Source organism: Rattus norvegicus, chromosome 1 (genome assembly GCF_021556685.1).
Source record: "Rattus norvegicus strain SHRSP/BbbUtx chromosome 1, alternate assembly SHRSP_T2T, whole genome shotgun sequence".
Classification (NCBI taxonomy): Eukaryota; Metazoa; Chordata; class Mammalia; order Rodentia; family Muridae; genus Rattus; species Rattus norvegicus.
The window spans coordinates 220,704,489-220,718,554 of record NC_141534.1 but is presented as its reverse complement, the minus strand read 5'-3'; the positions used below and the strand labels follow the sequence as shown (position 1 = coordinate 220,718,554).

Sequence of the window (14,066 nt, the reverse complement as noted above, 5' to 3'; positions counted from 1 at the left end):
GGAGGGAGAAGAGGGGGGGAAGAAGAAGAAAAGAAGAAGAAGAAGAAGGAGAAGAAGAAGAAGAAGAAGAAGAAGAAGAAGAAGAAGAAGAAGAAGAAGAAGAAGAAGAAGAAGGAAGAAGAAGAAGAAGAAGAAGAAGAAGAAGAAGAAGAAGAAGAAGAAGAAGAAGAAGAAGAAGAAGAAGAAGAAGAAGAAGAAGAAGAAGAAGAAGAAGGGGAAAAAGGAGAACGCAGATTGTGAATGTCATACTTGGCTACAGTACATTACAGTTGTACTGCCTCTTGCTAGTTTCTGACTCCAGGGCTCTCTCCCTACATCTTTCTCTCAAATTCACATCTTCTATTTTTTTAAAAACATATAACCTGCTGAGTTCAGTTAGTGTTACCTGGATGTACCTGAGTGAATGGAGGGCTGACCACTAGAACCTGGGCATGTTCCAGTGGCTCCTGTACCTTAACAAAATCGCCATTCGGTCCACAAAAAGCTGTTGGATACCTGTTTCTCATCAAGTAGGAGTGGAGCCTTGTGAGCCCTTCAGCCATGCATGCTGAAATGTTGGTGGGTTTGGCCTTGTGAGCATCTTGTGCAGGTCAGGATAGATGTTGAGAGCTCACAAACACAGCACAAGGAATCTTGTGTCTAAAAGCCACTGTTTTCCCAACAATCCTCCTAGTCCTCTGACTCTGATAGCCTTTCAGTCCCCCTCTTCCACAATGTTCCTTTGTGGGATTGGGAGTGTATTACATATCCCATTGGGGAATGGGTAGTTCACAGTCATTCTCTATTCTGGTTCTCTGTAATAATGTCCATCCACTGTAAAGCTTTTCTGATGAGGAGTGAGACAACTTTAACTCGTCATGATTTTATGTAAATATAGAAAAGCACTTAAAAGAAACCATTAAAAAAAACTACAACTAATCAAAATGCAGAGTTATGGGTCCCAGTTATAGTGGATACACCTACGAAACAACTCCCACCTAATGCTCAAGGAACATTGTAGAAGAGGGACACAAAGATTCTAAGAGCCAGATCAGGAAGTTGGCTGTGAGATTCTGACTCTTAATGATGTCAGAAGATACACCCATAAAGTCTCACCAACCTGACTGCCCAAATAGGAGCTGAACAAGGCTGACACCAATGGACATGCCAAAGTGGACAAGAGAAAACCCAGGAGACCTCAGCCCTACACAAAGAACTTCAGGCAACTAAGGAATGCAGACAATGAAGAGGAATAGCCTTCCCCAGTGAAGAGCACACCAACTGCTTGTCTAATACTGGATGGTCAGCCATGAAAACATACAAGCAACAGAGTACACACTGAGCAAGCAGGGTGTATTTAGGAACACACACACACACACACACACACACACACACATATATATATATATATATATATATATATATATATATACACACATATAACAATTAATGACAAAAGAGACCATGAATTTGAAAGACAGCAAGGACGTTTTGAGCAAGGAAAGGGAATGGGAAAGAAAACATAGTTTTAAAAAAAATAAAGTGAAGAAATTAAGGCCAAAAAAAATCAGAAGGCGAGAAACTTGAAAGGAAGGAGTGATTTCCAAGACAGTGGAAGATACAAAGCAGTGTTATCTCCTGGTGAAGTAAGAAACGCCACATGTAGGTTTTTAAATTGTCTTAGTAGCCACACAAAGAAAGCAAATAGAAACATACGTGTTTAATTTTGACAACATAGTTAATAGGTCAAAAACATCTAAATGATGCAGGTAAAAATTATTAGCAATATACTTTATAATCTATGGAGTCATATGATCTACAGATCATATGGAGTCTTCAGAATTGTGTATTTTATACCTAAAACACATGTCAACTTAAGCTAACCAAGTGACAAAAGCTCTCTAGCCATGTATAGCTCCTCATTAAGTTGTGTGGAACTAGAAGCTCGCATAGAATTCACAGAACCTGTACCCTACAATCTCCTGCCCAAGAGCTCCTGCTTGCAGAGAGTGAGCAAGTTAACAGAGGCAAGCTGGGTGATAGGCCAAGAAGGTGAAGTGTCCAGTGAAAAAGCTGAGCCTGCCTGAGGTCTGCGCATGACAGAAGGCAGATTCTAGAGATCGCGGTCCATCTCTAATTGTACAGTTGTTGCCTCAACTGGCTTTGGCTTTCCAGCCCTTCACAGTCAACCACCAGCATTGAGTCACAGTATTAGTGTCATCTTAAAACAACTCCCCTGTTCTATTCCCTCTGCATACAACTACCTTTCCTTTCCTTTAAACCAGAGCTCCAGAGGTTAATACATATCACCTCCACATGATTACCTCTTGTTTTCCCTTTCACTCTACTCTTGGTCCAGTCTGACCTCCATTTGTCCTCTGAGGCCACTTTTTTCAGTGACAGCAGTCACCTTCACATTTCAAAAATACAGCAACCAAATGCACAATCCTCGAGAGATTTAGGCATCGTTTTACATTTTTCCTAGAGCTCGGGTTCTGCAAGGGCGTCCTTACCTTTCTTTCTCCTCCTTACCACCTAAGCCGCGTCTGATTTTTTTGTTTGGCTGACATAACACTGAAATGGACCATCCCTCCTTCCACCCTTCCCACAAGGTAAACCCGAGGGTAAAGGGTATTCCATATTTTTTTTTAATTTCTTACTCCTAATACATAAACAATGCAATTCATATTTATCCTCAACAACAGGAGATATAGGTATTAGAGAACTCTAATTCCTAGATAATCAGATATTCAGCAAATTACATAGTACATGGGATAGCTGGTACTGGAAGCTTCAACAAATTGCCTATGAGGAACTGTCCCTTGGTTAGCAGCCAAGCAATTCGCCTTTGCTTTTGAGACTCAATATAATCTAAGTTGGAACAGATGGCCTTCTGTTTATTTACTCACTTCTTCCAGGTGCCAGAAATAGCACCCTTACACTTTAGTGGGTTCAGTGTTTACGTGTTTAGCTGGCGGGGACCCATCTCATAAATGACATTCGACCTCATAGACACGATTGTCAAGTTCGGGTTCTTTAATACCTATTATTTAGGACTAGATTACATAAAGCGGCAGCCTTCTGCCGTGGTTAACGTATTTGTTGTTTGTTTGACAGTTTCATACATTTATATAATGAATTTTAGTTGTCTTTCACCCCCACAACTCCTCTCATCTTCCTCTGGATCCCTTCTCCACAAGTCCACCTCCAGCCTCCAACGCTTCGAGTTTCCTGTCCCACTGTGATGACAGACTTGCGCAATCTAATTTCTGAAAATGGAAAGTACACAGAGCAAATGTGACCTCGATTTTGCAGAAAGATGAACAGAAGATACATCTTGCCCAAATACCACCAGATCCTAGGTTCCAACAACATTCTTCCCTCTAGAGTTTAGAACTTTGATTTTTGAGGAGACTCGCAGTAGAAAGACTTGCTTCTATCTGTCTACTGGAAAACAGTGGGTGGTATTTGCTTGATGAGGAAGTCTATGGAGCAGGAAATCAGACATAGTTGGGCTCAGGGGCTTTGCAGATTAATAGCTAATGTCCAACACTAGTCAGAAAACGCGGTCTGCACTAGAGCTCCTCCTGGTGGCCCCATCTCCTAACTGCATCTGCATCTCGCGGGCTTGAAGACTGGATGGAACCTCCAAGGGCCAGCGGAACTAGCTTCTGCGCGCCCCACTGGCTTCTGCGCGGCCCTCCTCACGTGGCGCTCTTCACCACGGTTGCTCTGAGACACAACCGCAGCTGCGTTGGATTCCCAAGAGGTAATGAGGGACATATGGAGGTGGCAGCTGCCTGCCTGCAGGAATACCAGGGCAGGAAGATCTGGACCTAAAAGCAACCCCTTCAGGATTGCCCTATTCTAACCTTGGGGTCGTGACAGAGTATGTATCCATGACCCTTGAACAGACCACATTAAGGACAAGCGTTGGACACTACTTCCTGGGAAGTTTCAATTGTATCCTAGCTTCTTTTTTCTCCCCAATACAACCCTACGGTGATTCTTGTCACTGAGAAGAGCCTTTGAAGGAGATTATTACATTTTTATAAAAGTCACCTCATAACGGGTAAGTTTTAAATTCTCATAATGGGCAATTTTTAACTCCAAGAGTCTTCTAAAGTGTGTTTCTCTGTGCCTTTGTGCATTTTCTCCTTGCCAGATATCAACGGGCCATTATGGCAACTGACACCTTCAAAGTTTGTGGCTTGTATGAGAAGGAAAAGGTTGTTTTGAAAGGATCTAAAGACAATATCCTGAATTTTAAATACAACTGCACATAGTGATTAAAGAGAAATGGAAAAGATTAGTAAGACAGTAGAGACTAGGCAGGGTTGGGGCTGTTCGTAGCAGATGGGGGTTGGGGGAGATTGTCAAAGCCAAATCTAATCAGAAAGTCACTCAAAACAAAAGTATTAACCTTTGACTGAAAAAAGAAATCATCTCTTATTTGTTTTAATAAGATATATATACATATATATGTATATATATAATGGTTTTGGATAGCCACCTTCGTTCAGAGCAGCTAGAATAAAGAGCAGTTTTCATGAGCATTAAATACAGAAGCTGAGGGGGAGTTATGGCTCATACAAAACAGGAAGCAACAACCTCCTATCGATGCTAGAAATGATGCGTTATCCCCTCTGGTTATCTTGTTCACTAACTTAAGAAGCCGGCCTATATTCTGTAGTATTCTATTTCCCAGCCTCCTCTGCATCTAATGCAAGCATGTCGCACAGATCCTTCCAGTCATGCACCCCCACACACTTGAACTTTGACAATGCTGACGATGGGTAAATCAAACCCACCAAGGGTCTAAATTTCCTAATGCAACAATGTGGGTCTATGAGCAGGTGCTCGAGAAATGTGATATAATTGGGGCAGCTATCACTTGGTACTTAGCATAGTCTAACTTAAATCCGATCCGTGAGCAAAGCTTTTTGAGAGGTAAATACTAGCTTTGTCAAGATACTACTAGTCTCTGGTGCAAAAGAACCTGTCAGGGGGCAATCAGGTATCTTTTAAAAAATGAACGACAGCTGTAGAGTAGGATCCCCCTCAGGCTTAGGGATCTTATGCAAGAGAATAACAATAATCACTAGCTAGTTTCATTTATGCTATTTTTCTCCCTGTTTTTCACAGGAGAGGAACTTATCCTCACATTCCTCTGAAACATCTTGATGAATATGCCACAGAATCGTCTGTGGATAAAAAAGGAGCTGAGATTATTGGGGGTAAGAACAAAATGCTGTTCAAGTAAGTCCACAGTGAGAGGGTTGCCACTCCTCAGGTAGGAGATGTGAACCATCTCTGTTTCCACTATCAACTCCTCAAATGGAAGGTAAATCAATTACAGTGGCTTGTAATGGTGACATGGAATCAAAATATACACAAAGCCAGAATATATCCAGAAATGGGCGAGGGAGAGTAGTCTCTCTTTTACCATCTCTCCATATTTTCAACCCTAAGACAATGACATGTTCTAAAAGAGGTGAGCAAATTGTCAGTACATCCAGAAGAATTTGCAGACTCCAGAGCTCTATGAGCAATGGCTGGCTCCTATCACAGACACACTACTGTTTGCCCTGGCAATCTCATCCACCACACCCTTTAGTGTATGATTTTGCATCATCCACTCATACTGCTGAAGGATAGAGCCAGATTAAGAGTTAAACACAAGGGCTGGAGAGATGGCTCAGCCGTTAAAGGCTAGGCTCACAACCAAAAATGTAAGAGTTAAACACAAGAGATTAAAAATTAGGTGAGAAAAATCCTAACGGTTAACACACACATGCACGTTCATGGGCGCACACACACACACACACACACACACACACACACACACACACACATGCATATGCACACACAACCACAGGATGCCTAGAAATAAGTAAGTTAAGCAAAGTCACAAGAATCTAGATGAATTGTGTTTCTATAAGATAATAATGAACATGAAGGTGTCAGTCCCTAAAGGGAAAAATTACATATATTGAAGAAACCACATATAGGACTTGTAGTTTGAAAATGACTAAATACTAATGAAAAATTCAAGTTAGGTTACATCAATGAAAAGACATGTTTATAGATTGCAAAACTCAACAGAGTAAAGATGTTAGTACTCCCTACATTGGCACATGGGTTTGACAAAATTCCTATTAAAATGTTAGCAATAACTTGTATTTAGCTATCAATCACCAAAGATTATGTGGGAAGGAGAAGGAACAAAAACAGCTATATCAAAGTGGGACAAAGCACACTACTTGATTTTTTAAGACACTGTCTGCATTCAGTCATCAAGATTATGTGATATTGTTTAAATAAGAAAGACACAAATAGAGAAGAACACACCACCCAGAAACTGGACTCCACAGATACAACCAACTGATTTAGGGAATAGAAATTGTCTCTGTTTTTGAGAAGGGGGTCTATGTACTGGGGTAGGGGCTCAAAGTACTAATCCTGCTTCTTCAGTCCACCGAGGACCATTGTAGGTATGAACCATGGTTCAGTCAGTTGATTTCTTTTTCCTAAAAAGAGCTCAATGAGCAGGTTCACAAAGGAATAACAAATAGAAACCAAGTATAAATAAAAACAATAAGCCTTATAGACTCCCAACCTTTTGAGAAATTAGATGGATGTTTAAGAAGCTACTGCTCCCCCATTAAAAACAATGCCAAAATGAAAACTAAGGCAGAGTGAACAGCAGTGATTCAGAGCAGGCAGAAGTTGTAGCATTTGCCAAAGAACAAAAGCCCCAAGGCAGGCGAACCTTCCCATGGAGCTGAGCAGGCAATGATTCCCACTTGCCGAAACTGAAAGAGGCTTGGCCTAGTTTCATCTCTGTGCTATTATAAAATGTCCTGGGAAAAAACAAACCTCAAGGGCTATGGGGTTTAGTCAGCTAACAATTCTAAGTCACAGTTAAGGCAGGAACTTAAAATGACTAATCACATCCCCAGTGAAGAGCAGAAAGAAAACAAATGCACGCATGTCCAACTCTTCTACATCAGGGGATGAGTGCTATCCACCTCAACCAATGTGATCAAAACAGTGTCCCACAGACATGCCCACAAGCCCACCTGATCCACCCAGTCCCCCTTGAGGCTCTCTCCCCAGGTGATTCCAGGATGTGTCCGGCTGACAAAACTAACACAAGGCAAGTATAAATATGACCATGCTGCCAAGACCAAATAAGATCTGTTGTAATAGATGATTAAAAGCCATTTCTCTTTGTTTCCAAAGTCAGCAAAAAATATAAAGAGACATTTCATGGAATAAGATAGACAGCAAACGAGCATATAGAAAGATAACTGACATCGTTAGCAGTTGTCACTGGAGACTGAGAATGGGATTATGAGCTAGCACGCATGAACTAAAACAAACAGTAGCAGAGTCAAATGCTGGCAATGATGCAGATACTCCAATCCTCCCTTCACACTGACAGACAGAATATTTTTAAAAGGTACTGATATTATGAATTGTATTCTTAGCAACCTCTTTAATAATAAAAAAAATCCAGCTACTATCAGACCCAAAAACACTATGCTCCTGGACATTTCTCCTGGAGAACTGAAACTAGTCTACATAGCAACTTACAATTGCTTACTCATAGTCTCCATTTCCAAACACCAATCAGGTGAATATTTGAGCCAGCTAGAATCACGGATACCATACACTGCTATAAAAAAGAGGAATAAATCATACAAAGATCCGACAGCTTGTTGAGTCTCCATGTTGTTACCCTGAAAAGGTCAGCTTCAAAGGGTATATCTTAAGCCATGTCCTTTGTCAAACACTCTGGAAATGGTACAAGTATGAGAAACAGATGAGTGATTACCAGGGGTTAAGAATGTCAGTGGGAAACTTACAAGAAAAGGTAGAACTTGGGACATCTCTGTAGCGACAGATTCGCCTTGATTGTGCTTGATAAAGCATAACAAAATGGCCCAGGACTATACCAGCATTATATCCCAGCCAGTGCCCCCATTCTAAAGTTCTGTAAGCTGTCACTACTGTGGTAAACCATCACTTTTCTTCATTCCAGTGTTTGTCTTGAAGTGTGTTCCTTCTTAAGAGTTAGCTGGAACTACAACAAAGAATGATGTCTTTTCCTTTCAGGTCATACAACTAATAACAAGCCTGATTGTACAGAGCCTGGGATACTTCTGGACATACCTGTTCTTTTCTCAAACTATTGTATTTGGACTGGGAAGTAATTATCCTCCTATCACAGGAAGTTCAGGATACCCACTTTGGGCCTCCTTGCTTGTGAGTAACTTCATATCTGATAGTAACTACTACATGTATTCCTTAGTTCATAGATTTTGATCCAAGGAATGTGGCAGAGAGAGTACATAATCCTTGTTTGCTCGGAGGCCATTCCCACATCTACCTGAAAAAGGACAATAGCAATATGGTTTTTTTTTTGAAACATTTAGTTTATTACCTGCACTGTTCATAATAATATTATATATTTGTTAACTGTTTAGCCAGTCTGTGTAGATTTTGTCTGCTGGATCTGGAATCTGACAGCCTGAAAGAATGGCGTGGACTACAGCCAGACTCTATAGACTACTTTACTTTGGTTTCAGTGGACTCTTATACACAGGTAAAACAAGGAAAGCAGTGGTCCTAGGAAGGTTGAGTAAATAAACATCAGTAAGCACATACTAAATATTAACCCTTTCCCAGAACTTTCCCAGGGCAGACCAATTTAAATGTAATTGTCTGGCTGTACTATATATTTGGGAAAGCAACAAAAAAGAAAAAAGAAAAACAAGGAAAAGGCCCTATCCAGGTTCAGGATACACTAACCAAATTGGGTTCTATAACTATGTTCTGACATCCAACAAGAATAAATACATCTTGTAAATTGAATGTAAATATTTGTCAGCACAAAGTTATGTCAGAACAATCCAAGAAACAAAATACACCTGCGGTAAAAAGCCCTATGCCTTTTTTTCTCACCGCTACCCAAGGCATTGTTCACCATGTATAGTTCTCTGGACAAAGTTCCAACATATCCCTTGTTTTGATTGTTTAAATTCTAGGGCATTGGTTTTTGTTTGGAGCTATCAATATCCTAAGAGAAGCACAAAAAGATGTAAGTACAACACTGGATGCAAGGTTATGCATAGACCGGATTGTCACCAGGACGAAAGATCCATGCCTTGTGCAGCATCACTAGTCCCTTCCACTATTCCTTGTCCTCAAACTCCAGGCAATTGCTCAGAAAATGTCTGAAATTTTTCATCCTTGTAGCCAGTTGTCTATTTCTTTATATTAAATGAGATAAGAAAATGGCCACGTGTAGATCTGGGCATCCTGAAAATTCTGGAAGCTCAAATAATACGTTCCAGCTTAATGGTAAACTTAAAAACTTTAAAGTAGATAGGATAAAAGCAAAAGTGTCTTGAGGAGTAGTTCCTCGCTTTATTTTTTTTTTTAAGTTATTTCTTAAGGGTAGAATATGAACATTCTACAAATGTTTGACCTGGTGGGTTGTAAGGGATTTTAGTATGATGTTGAATTTGCCATTTATAACAGAATTTCTTAAAATTTCTACTAGTAAAAGCAGGACAATTAATTATGTTATTTAACTGCATGGGAATACCCATAACAGCAAATTCTGCAGTAAGGTGGAAGGAAATAAGAGCTTTGGAGCTTTTATCTAACTTTTGAACGTTGGATAGTTAATACTTTATCATGTTTTACAGTTTGATCATTCATGCTTAAACTGTTATGTGGCCATCCTTGCTTGGGGAACAATGATTAGCAACAAGGGTACCAAAGAGCTCAGAGTCATTGACATAAACAAGAATGTTTTCTTTTCCCATTTAACCAAGTGAAGCACAGGACGACTGAGGACATAAGCCCAGTGTATCTCAGCAGCAATAGATCCCTTCTACAATGATAGCACCGCAACAGCAGTTCTGCAGCCACATGCTCTGCCCAAGATGTTGTCCGCTCTTTTCCCTCAGTCACGGATTCCTTCACCTGAGTCTTGTTGGTAGGAAGGATCTGTCCTTTCGGTTCAATATCTCTGTTGCTCCATCTTCTTTCTGTCCTTCAGGTATAGCCTCTACAGATGCTTTGGAACCTCTTAGTCCATCTTCTACAGATTGGGTGGGTCTTTCAGGTATCCACACCAGCTTTTCAGCACCCTGAGGACAAAAGACAAGCACAGCCTCAGCTCCATTGAATTAATGGAGCAGGGCCATCCAATTGGTCAGATTGTAACATCTCTCTAAAGAACCATGGCCCTATCTTATTGGGGCGAGGGGGGTGCCAAAATGTTCTGCAGCAGTAGGGCCATCCTTGCCCAATTTTTTTTATTAACTTGAGTATTTCTTATTTACATTTCGAGTGTTATTCCCTTTCCCGGTTTCCGGGCAAACATCCCCCTCCCCTCTTCCCCTCCCCTTCCTTATGGGTGTTCCCCTCCCCATCCTCCCCCCATTGTCGCCCTCCCCCCAACAATCTGGTTCACTGGGGGTTCAGTCTTAGCAGGACCCAGGGCTTCCCCTTCCACTGGTGCTCTTACTAGGCTATTCATTGATACCTATGAGGTCAGAGTCCAGGGTCAGTCCATGTATAGTCTTTAGGTAGTGGCTTAGTCCCTGGAAGCTCTGGTTTCTTGGCATTGTTGTACATATGGGGTCTCGAGCCCCTACAAGCTCTTCCAGTTCTTTCTCTGATTCTTTCAACGGGGGTCCTATTCTCAGTTCAGTGGTTTGCTGCTCTTGCCCAATTTTTTAAAAAACTTTAACTATACCTTCTGGTTTCCATCTGCACCCCGGAGCTAACCCTGTGCCACAGTTCTCTATATCCAAATCACCCAGAGACAGCTTATCTCCCAGAAGTGCTGTCACACATAAGATCACAAGTGAGACCACCACTATTGTCCCAATACCAGCCCAAAAGGGACCCACCAGGAGCCCACAGGGCACAGGAACTACAGATAAGTGAGGGGCAGGATCCTTCCAGTCTCTCTGTATCTGGGAGCTAACCCTGTGCCACAGTTCTCCATACATACCCACATCCCACCCTAAGAGAGCTGGTCTCCCAGGAGTGCTGACACACCCAAGATCATAGGCTCACAGGCTTACAGAAGGGACAAGCTCCAGTCAGAAACTGCAAGAACAGCTAACACCAAAAATAGCCAGATGGCAAGAGGCAAGCACAAGAACAAAAGCAACAGAAACCAAGGCTACTTGGTGTCATCAGAACCCATTTCACCCACCACAGCAAGCTCTAGATACCCCAGCACACCAGAAAAGCAAGATTCTGATTTAAAATCATATCTCATGATGATGATAGAAGATGCTAAGAAGGACATAAATTACTTCCTTAAAGAAATACAGGACCACACAGGTAAACATGTAGTACCTCTTAAAGAGGAAACATATAAATCCCTCAAAGAAATACAGGAAAACACAACTTAACAGGTAAAGGAATTGAACAAAACCATCCAGAATCTAAACATGGAAATAGAAACAATAAAGAAATTCCAAAGAGTGACAACCCTGTACTTAAACAACCTAGGAAAGAGATCAGGAGTCATACATGCAAGCATCACCAACAGAATACAAAACATAGAAGAGAGAATCTCAGGGGCAGAAGATACCATAGAAAACATTGACACAATAGTCAAAGAAAATGCAAAAAGTTCCTAACCCCAAACATCCAGGAAATCCAGGACACAATGAGAAGACCAACCCTAAGGATAATAGGTATAGAAGAGAGTGAAGAATCCCAACTCAAAGGATGAGTAAATACTTTCAACAAAATCATAGAAGAAAACTTCCCTAACCTAAAGAAAGAGATGCCCGTAAACATACAAGAAGCCTACAGAACTCCAAATAGATTGGACCAGAAGAGAAACTACTTCTGTCACAAATAATCAAAGCCCAAATTCAGAAAACAAAGAAAGAAAATAAAAGCAGTAAGGGAAAGAGGTCAAGTAACATATAAAGGCAGACCTATCAGAATTACACCAGACTTCTCAACAGAGACTCTAAAAGTCAGAAGATCCTGGGCAGATATCATACCTACCCTAAGAGAACACAAATGCCAGCCATGCTACTATATCCAGCAAAACTCTCAATTTCCATAGATGGTGAAACCAAGATAATCCATGACGAAACCAAATTTAAACAATATCTTCCCACAAATACAGCCCTATAAAGGATAACAGGTGGAAAACTCCAACACAAGGAGGGAAGCTACACTCTAGAAAAAGCAAGAAATTAATCTTCATTCAACAAATTCAAAAGAAGATAAACACTAAAACATAATTCCACCTCTAACAACAAAAATAACAGGAAGCAACAATCACTATCAATATCTCTAAATATCAATGGACTCAACTCCCTAATAAAAAGACACAGACTAACAGGCTAGATACAGAAACAGGACCAAGCATTTTGCTGCATACAGGAAATGCGCCTCAGTGACAAAGACAGACACTACCTCAGAGTAAAGGGCTGGAAAACAATTTTCCAAGCAAATGGTCCCAAAAAACAAGCTGGAGTATCCATTCTAATATCAAATAAAATCAACTTTCAACCAGAAGTTATCAAAAAAGATAAGCAAGGACACTTCATGCTCATCAAAGAAAAAATTACCAAGATGAACTCTCAATTCTGAACATCTATGCTCCAAATGTAAGGGCACCCACATTCATAAACGGAACTTTACCCAAGCCCAAAGCACACAATGCCCTTCACACAATAACAGTGGAAGACTTCAACACCCCACTCTAATCAAAGGTCAGATCATGGAAAAAGAAACTAAACAGAGACACAGAAACTAACACAAGATTATGAACCAAATGGATTTAACATTTCATCCTAAAACAAAAGAATATATCTTCTTCTCAGCACCTCATGGTACCTTCTCCAAAACTGACCATATAATTGGTCACGAAACAGGCCTCAAAAGATACAAGAAGATTGAAATAATCCCATGCGTCCTATCAGATCACCATGGATGAAGGCTGGTCTTCAATAACAACAAAAACAGAAAACCCACATACACTTAGAAGCTGAATAATACTCTACTCAATGATAACTTGGTAAAGAAAGAAATTAAAGACTTTTAGAATTTAATAAAACTAAAGGCACAGCATGCCCAAACTTACGAGGCACAATGAAAACAGTGCTAAGAGGAAAACTCATAGCTCTGAGTGCCTCCAAAAAGTAGCTGGAGAGAGCATACACTATAGCTTAGCAGAAGAGCATCCGAAGGCTCTAGGACAAAAAGAAGCAAACACACCCAAGAGGTGTAGATGGCAGGAAATAATCAAACTCAGGGCTGAAATCAACCACGGAGAAACAAAAGAACTATACAAAGAATCAACAAAACCAGGAGCTGGTTCTTTGAGAAAATCAATAAGATAGATAAACCCTTAGCCAGACTAATCATAGGGTACAGAGATAGTACCCAAATTTCCAAAATTAGAAATGAAAAGGAAGACATAACAACAAAAACCGAGGAAATTCAAAAACTCATCAGATCGTACTACAAAAGCCTATACTCAACAAAACTGGAAAATCTGGATGAAATGGACAATTTTCTAAACAGATATCAGGTACCAAAGTTAAATCAGGATCAGATAAACTATACAGTCCCATAACCCCTAAAGAAATAGAAGCAGTCATTAAAAGTCTCCCAACCAAAAATTCCCAGGACCAAATGGTTTTAGTACAGAATTCTATCAGACCTTCAGAGAAGACCTAATACCAATACTCTTAAACTATTCTTTAGCTCTTTTTTAAAGCAGCAGAGTAAACTTTGACATGCTGTGCTGTTTACTTGAGCATGCAAAGGCCCAATATCAGCACGGAGGCAGATGTAATCACCAACATCTCCTTTCTTTTGAACGGGATGGAAGGCAGTCTGGCATGCAGCCTTAGCGTTCTCACATGTCAGTTGATTAGCAATAAGAATTTCTGCCTTTGCATCAATTGTAGGACAACTAACCACCTGTAAAAGATGAGAGAAAAAATTCTTGATACGGCTTATCAGAATCTTGTTAAGTTTTAGAAAGTTCCTGTATTTTTTCCAGAATTGGTAACTTACAC

At 40.5% G+C, this 14,066-nt stretch overlaps 1 protein-coding gene across 4 annotated transcripts in view; it reads left to right on the top strand.

Moving 5' to 3' along the window:
- Positions 1-1,115: 1,115 nt before the first annotated feature.
- Ms4a19 (membrane-spanning 4-domains, subfamily A, member 19) overlaps positions 1,116-14,066 on the top strand; it is a 40,013-nt gene continuing 27,062 nt past the window's right edge. Inside the window, exons 1-3 of one of the 4 annotated variants that reach the window (XM_087608730.1) lie at positions 1,116-4,051; positions 5,125-5,216; positions 8,101-8,250. In XM_087608730.1, the coding sequence (XP_087464856.1) occupies positions 5,163-5,216; positions 8,101-8,250 (204 nt within the window). In that variant the 5' untranslated portion in view covers positions 1,116-4,051; positions 5,125-5,162. The remainder of the gene's footprint in view (positions 4,052-5,124; positions 5,217-8,100; positions 8,251-14,066) is intronic. The other 3 variants (XM_087608735.1, XM_087608739.1, XM_087608741.1) reach the window with 3 other exon arrangements.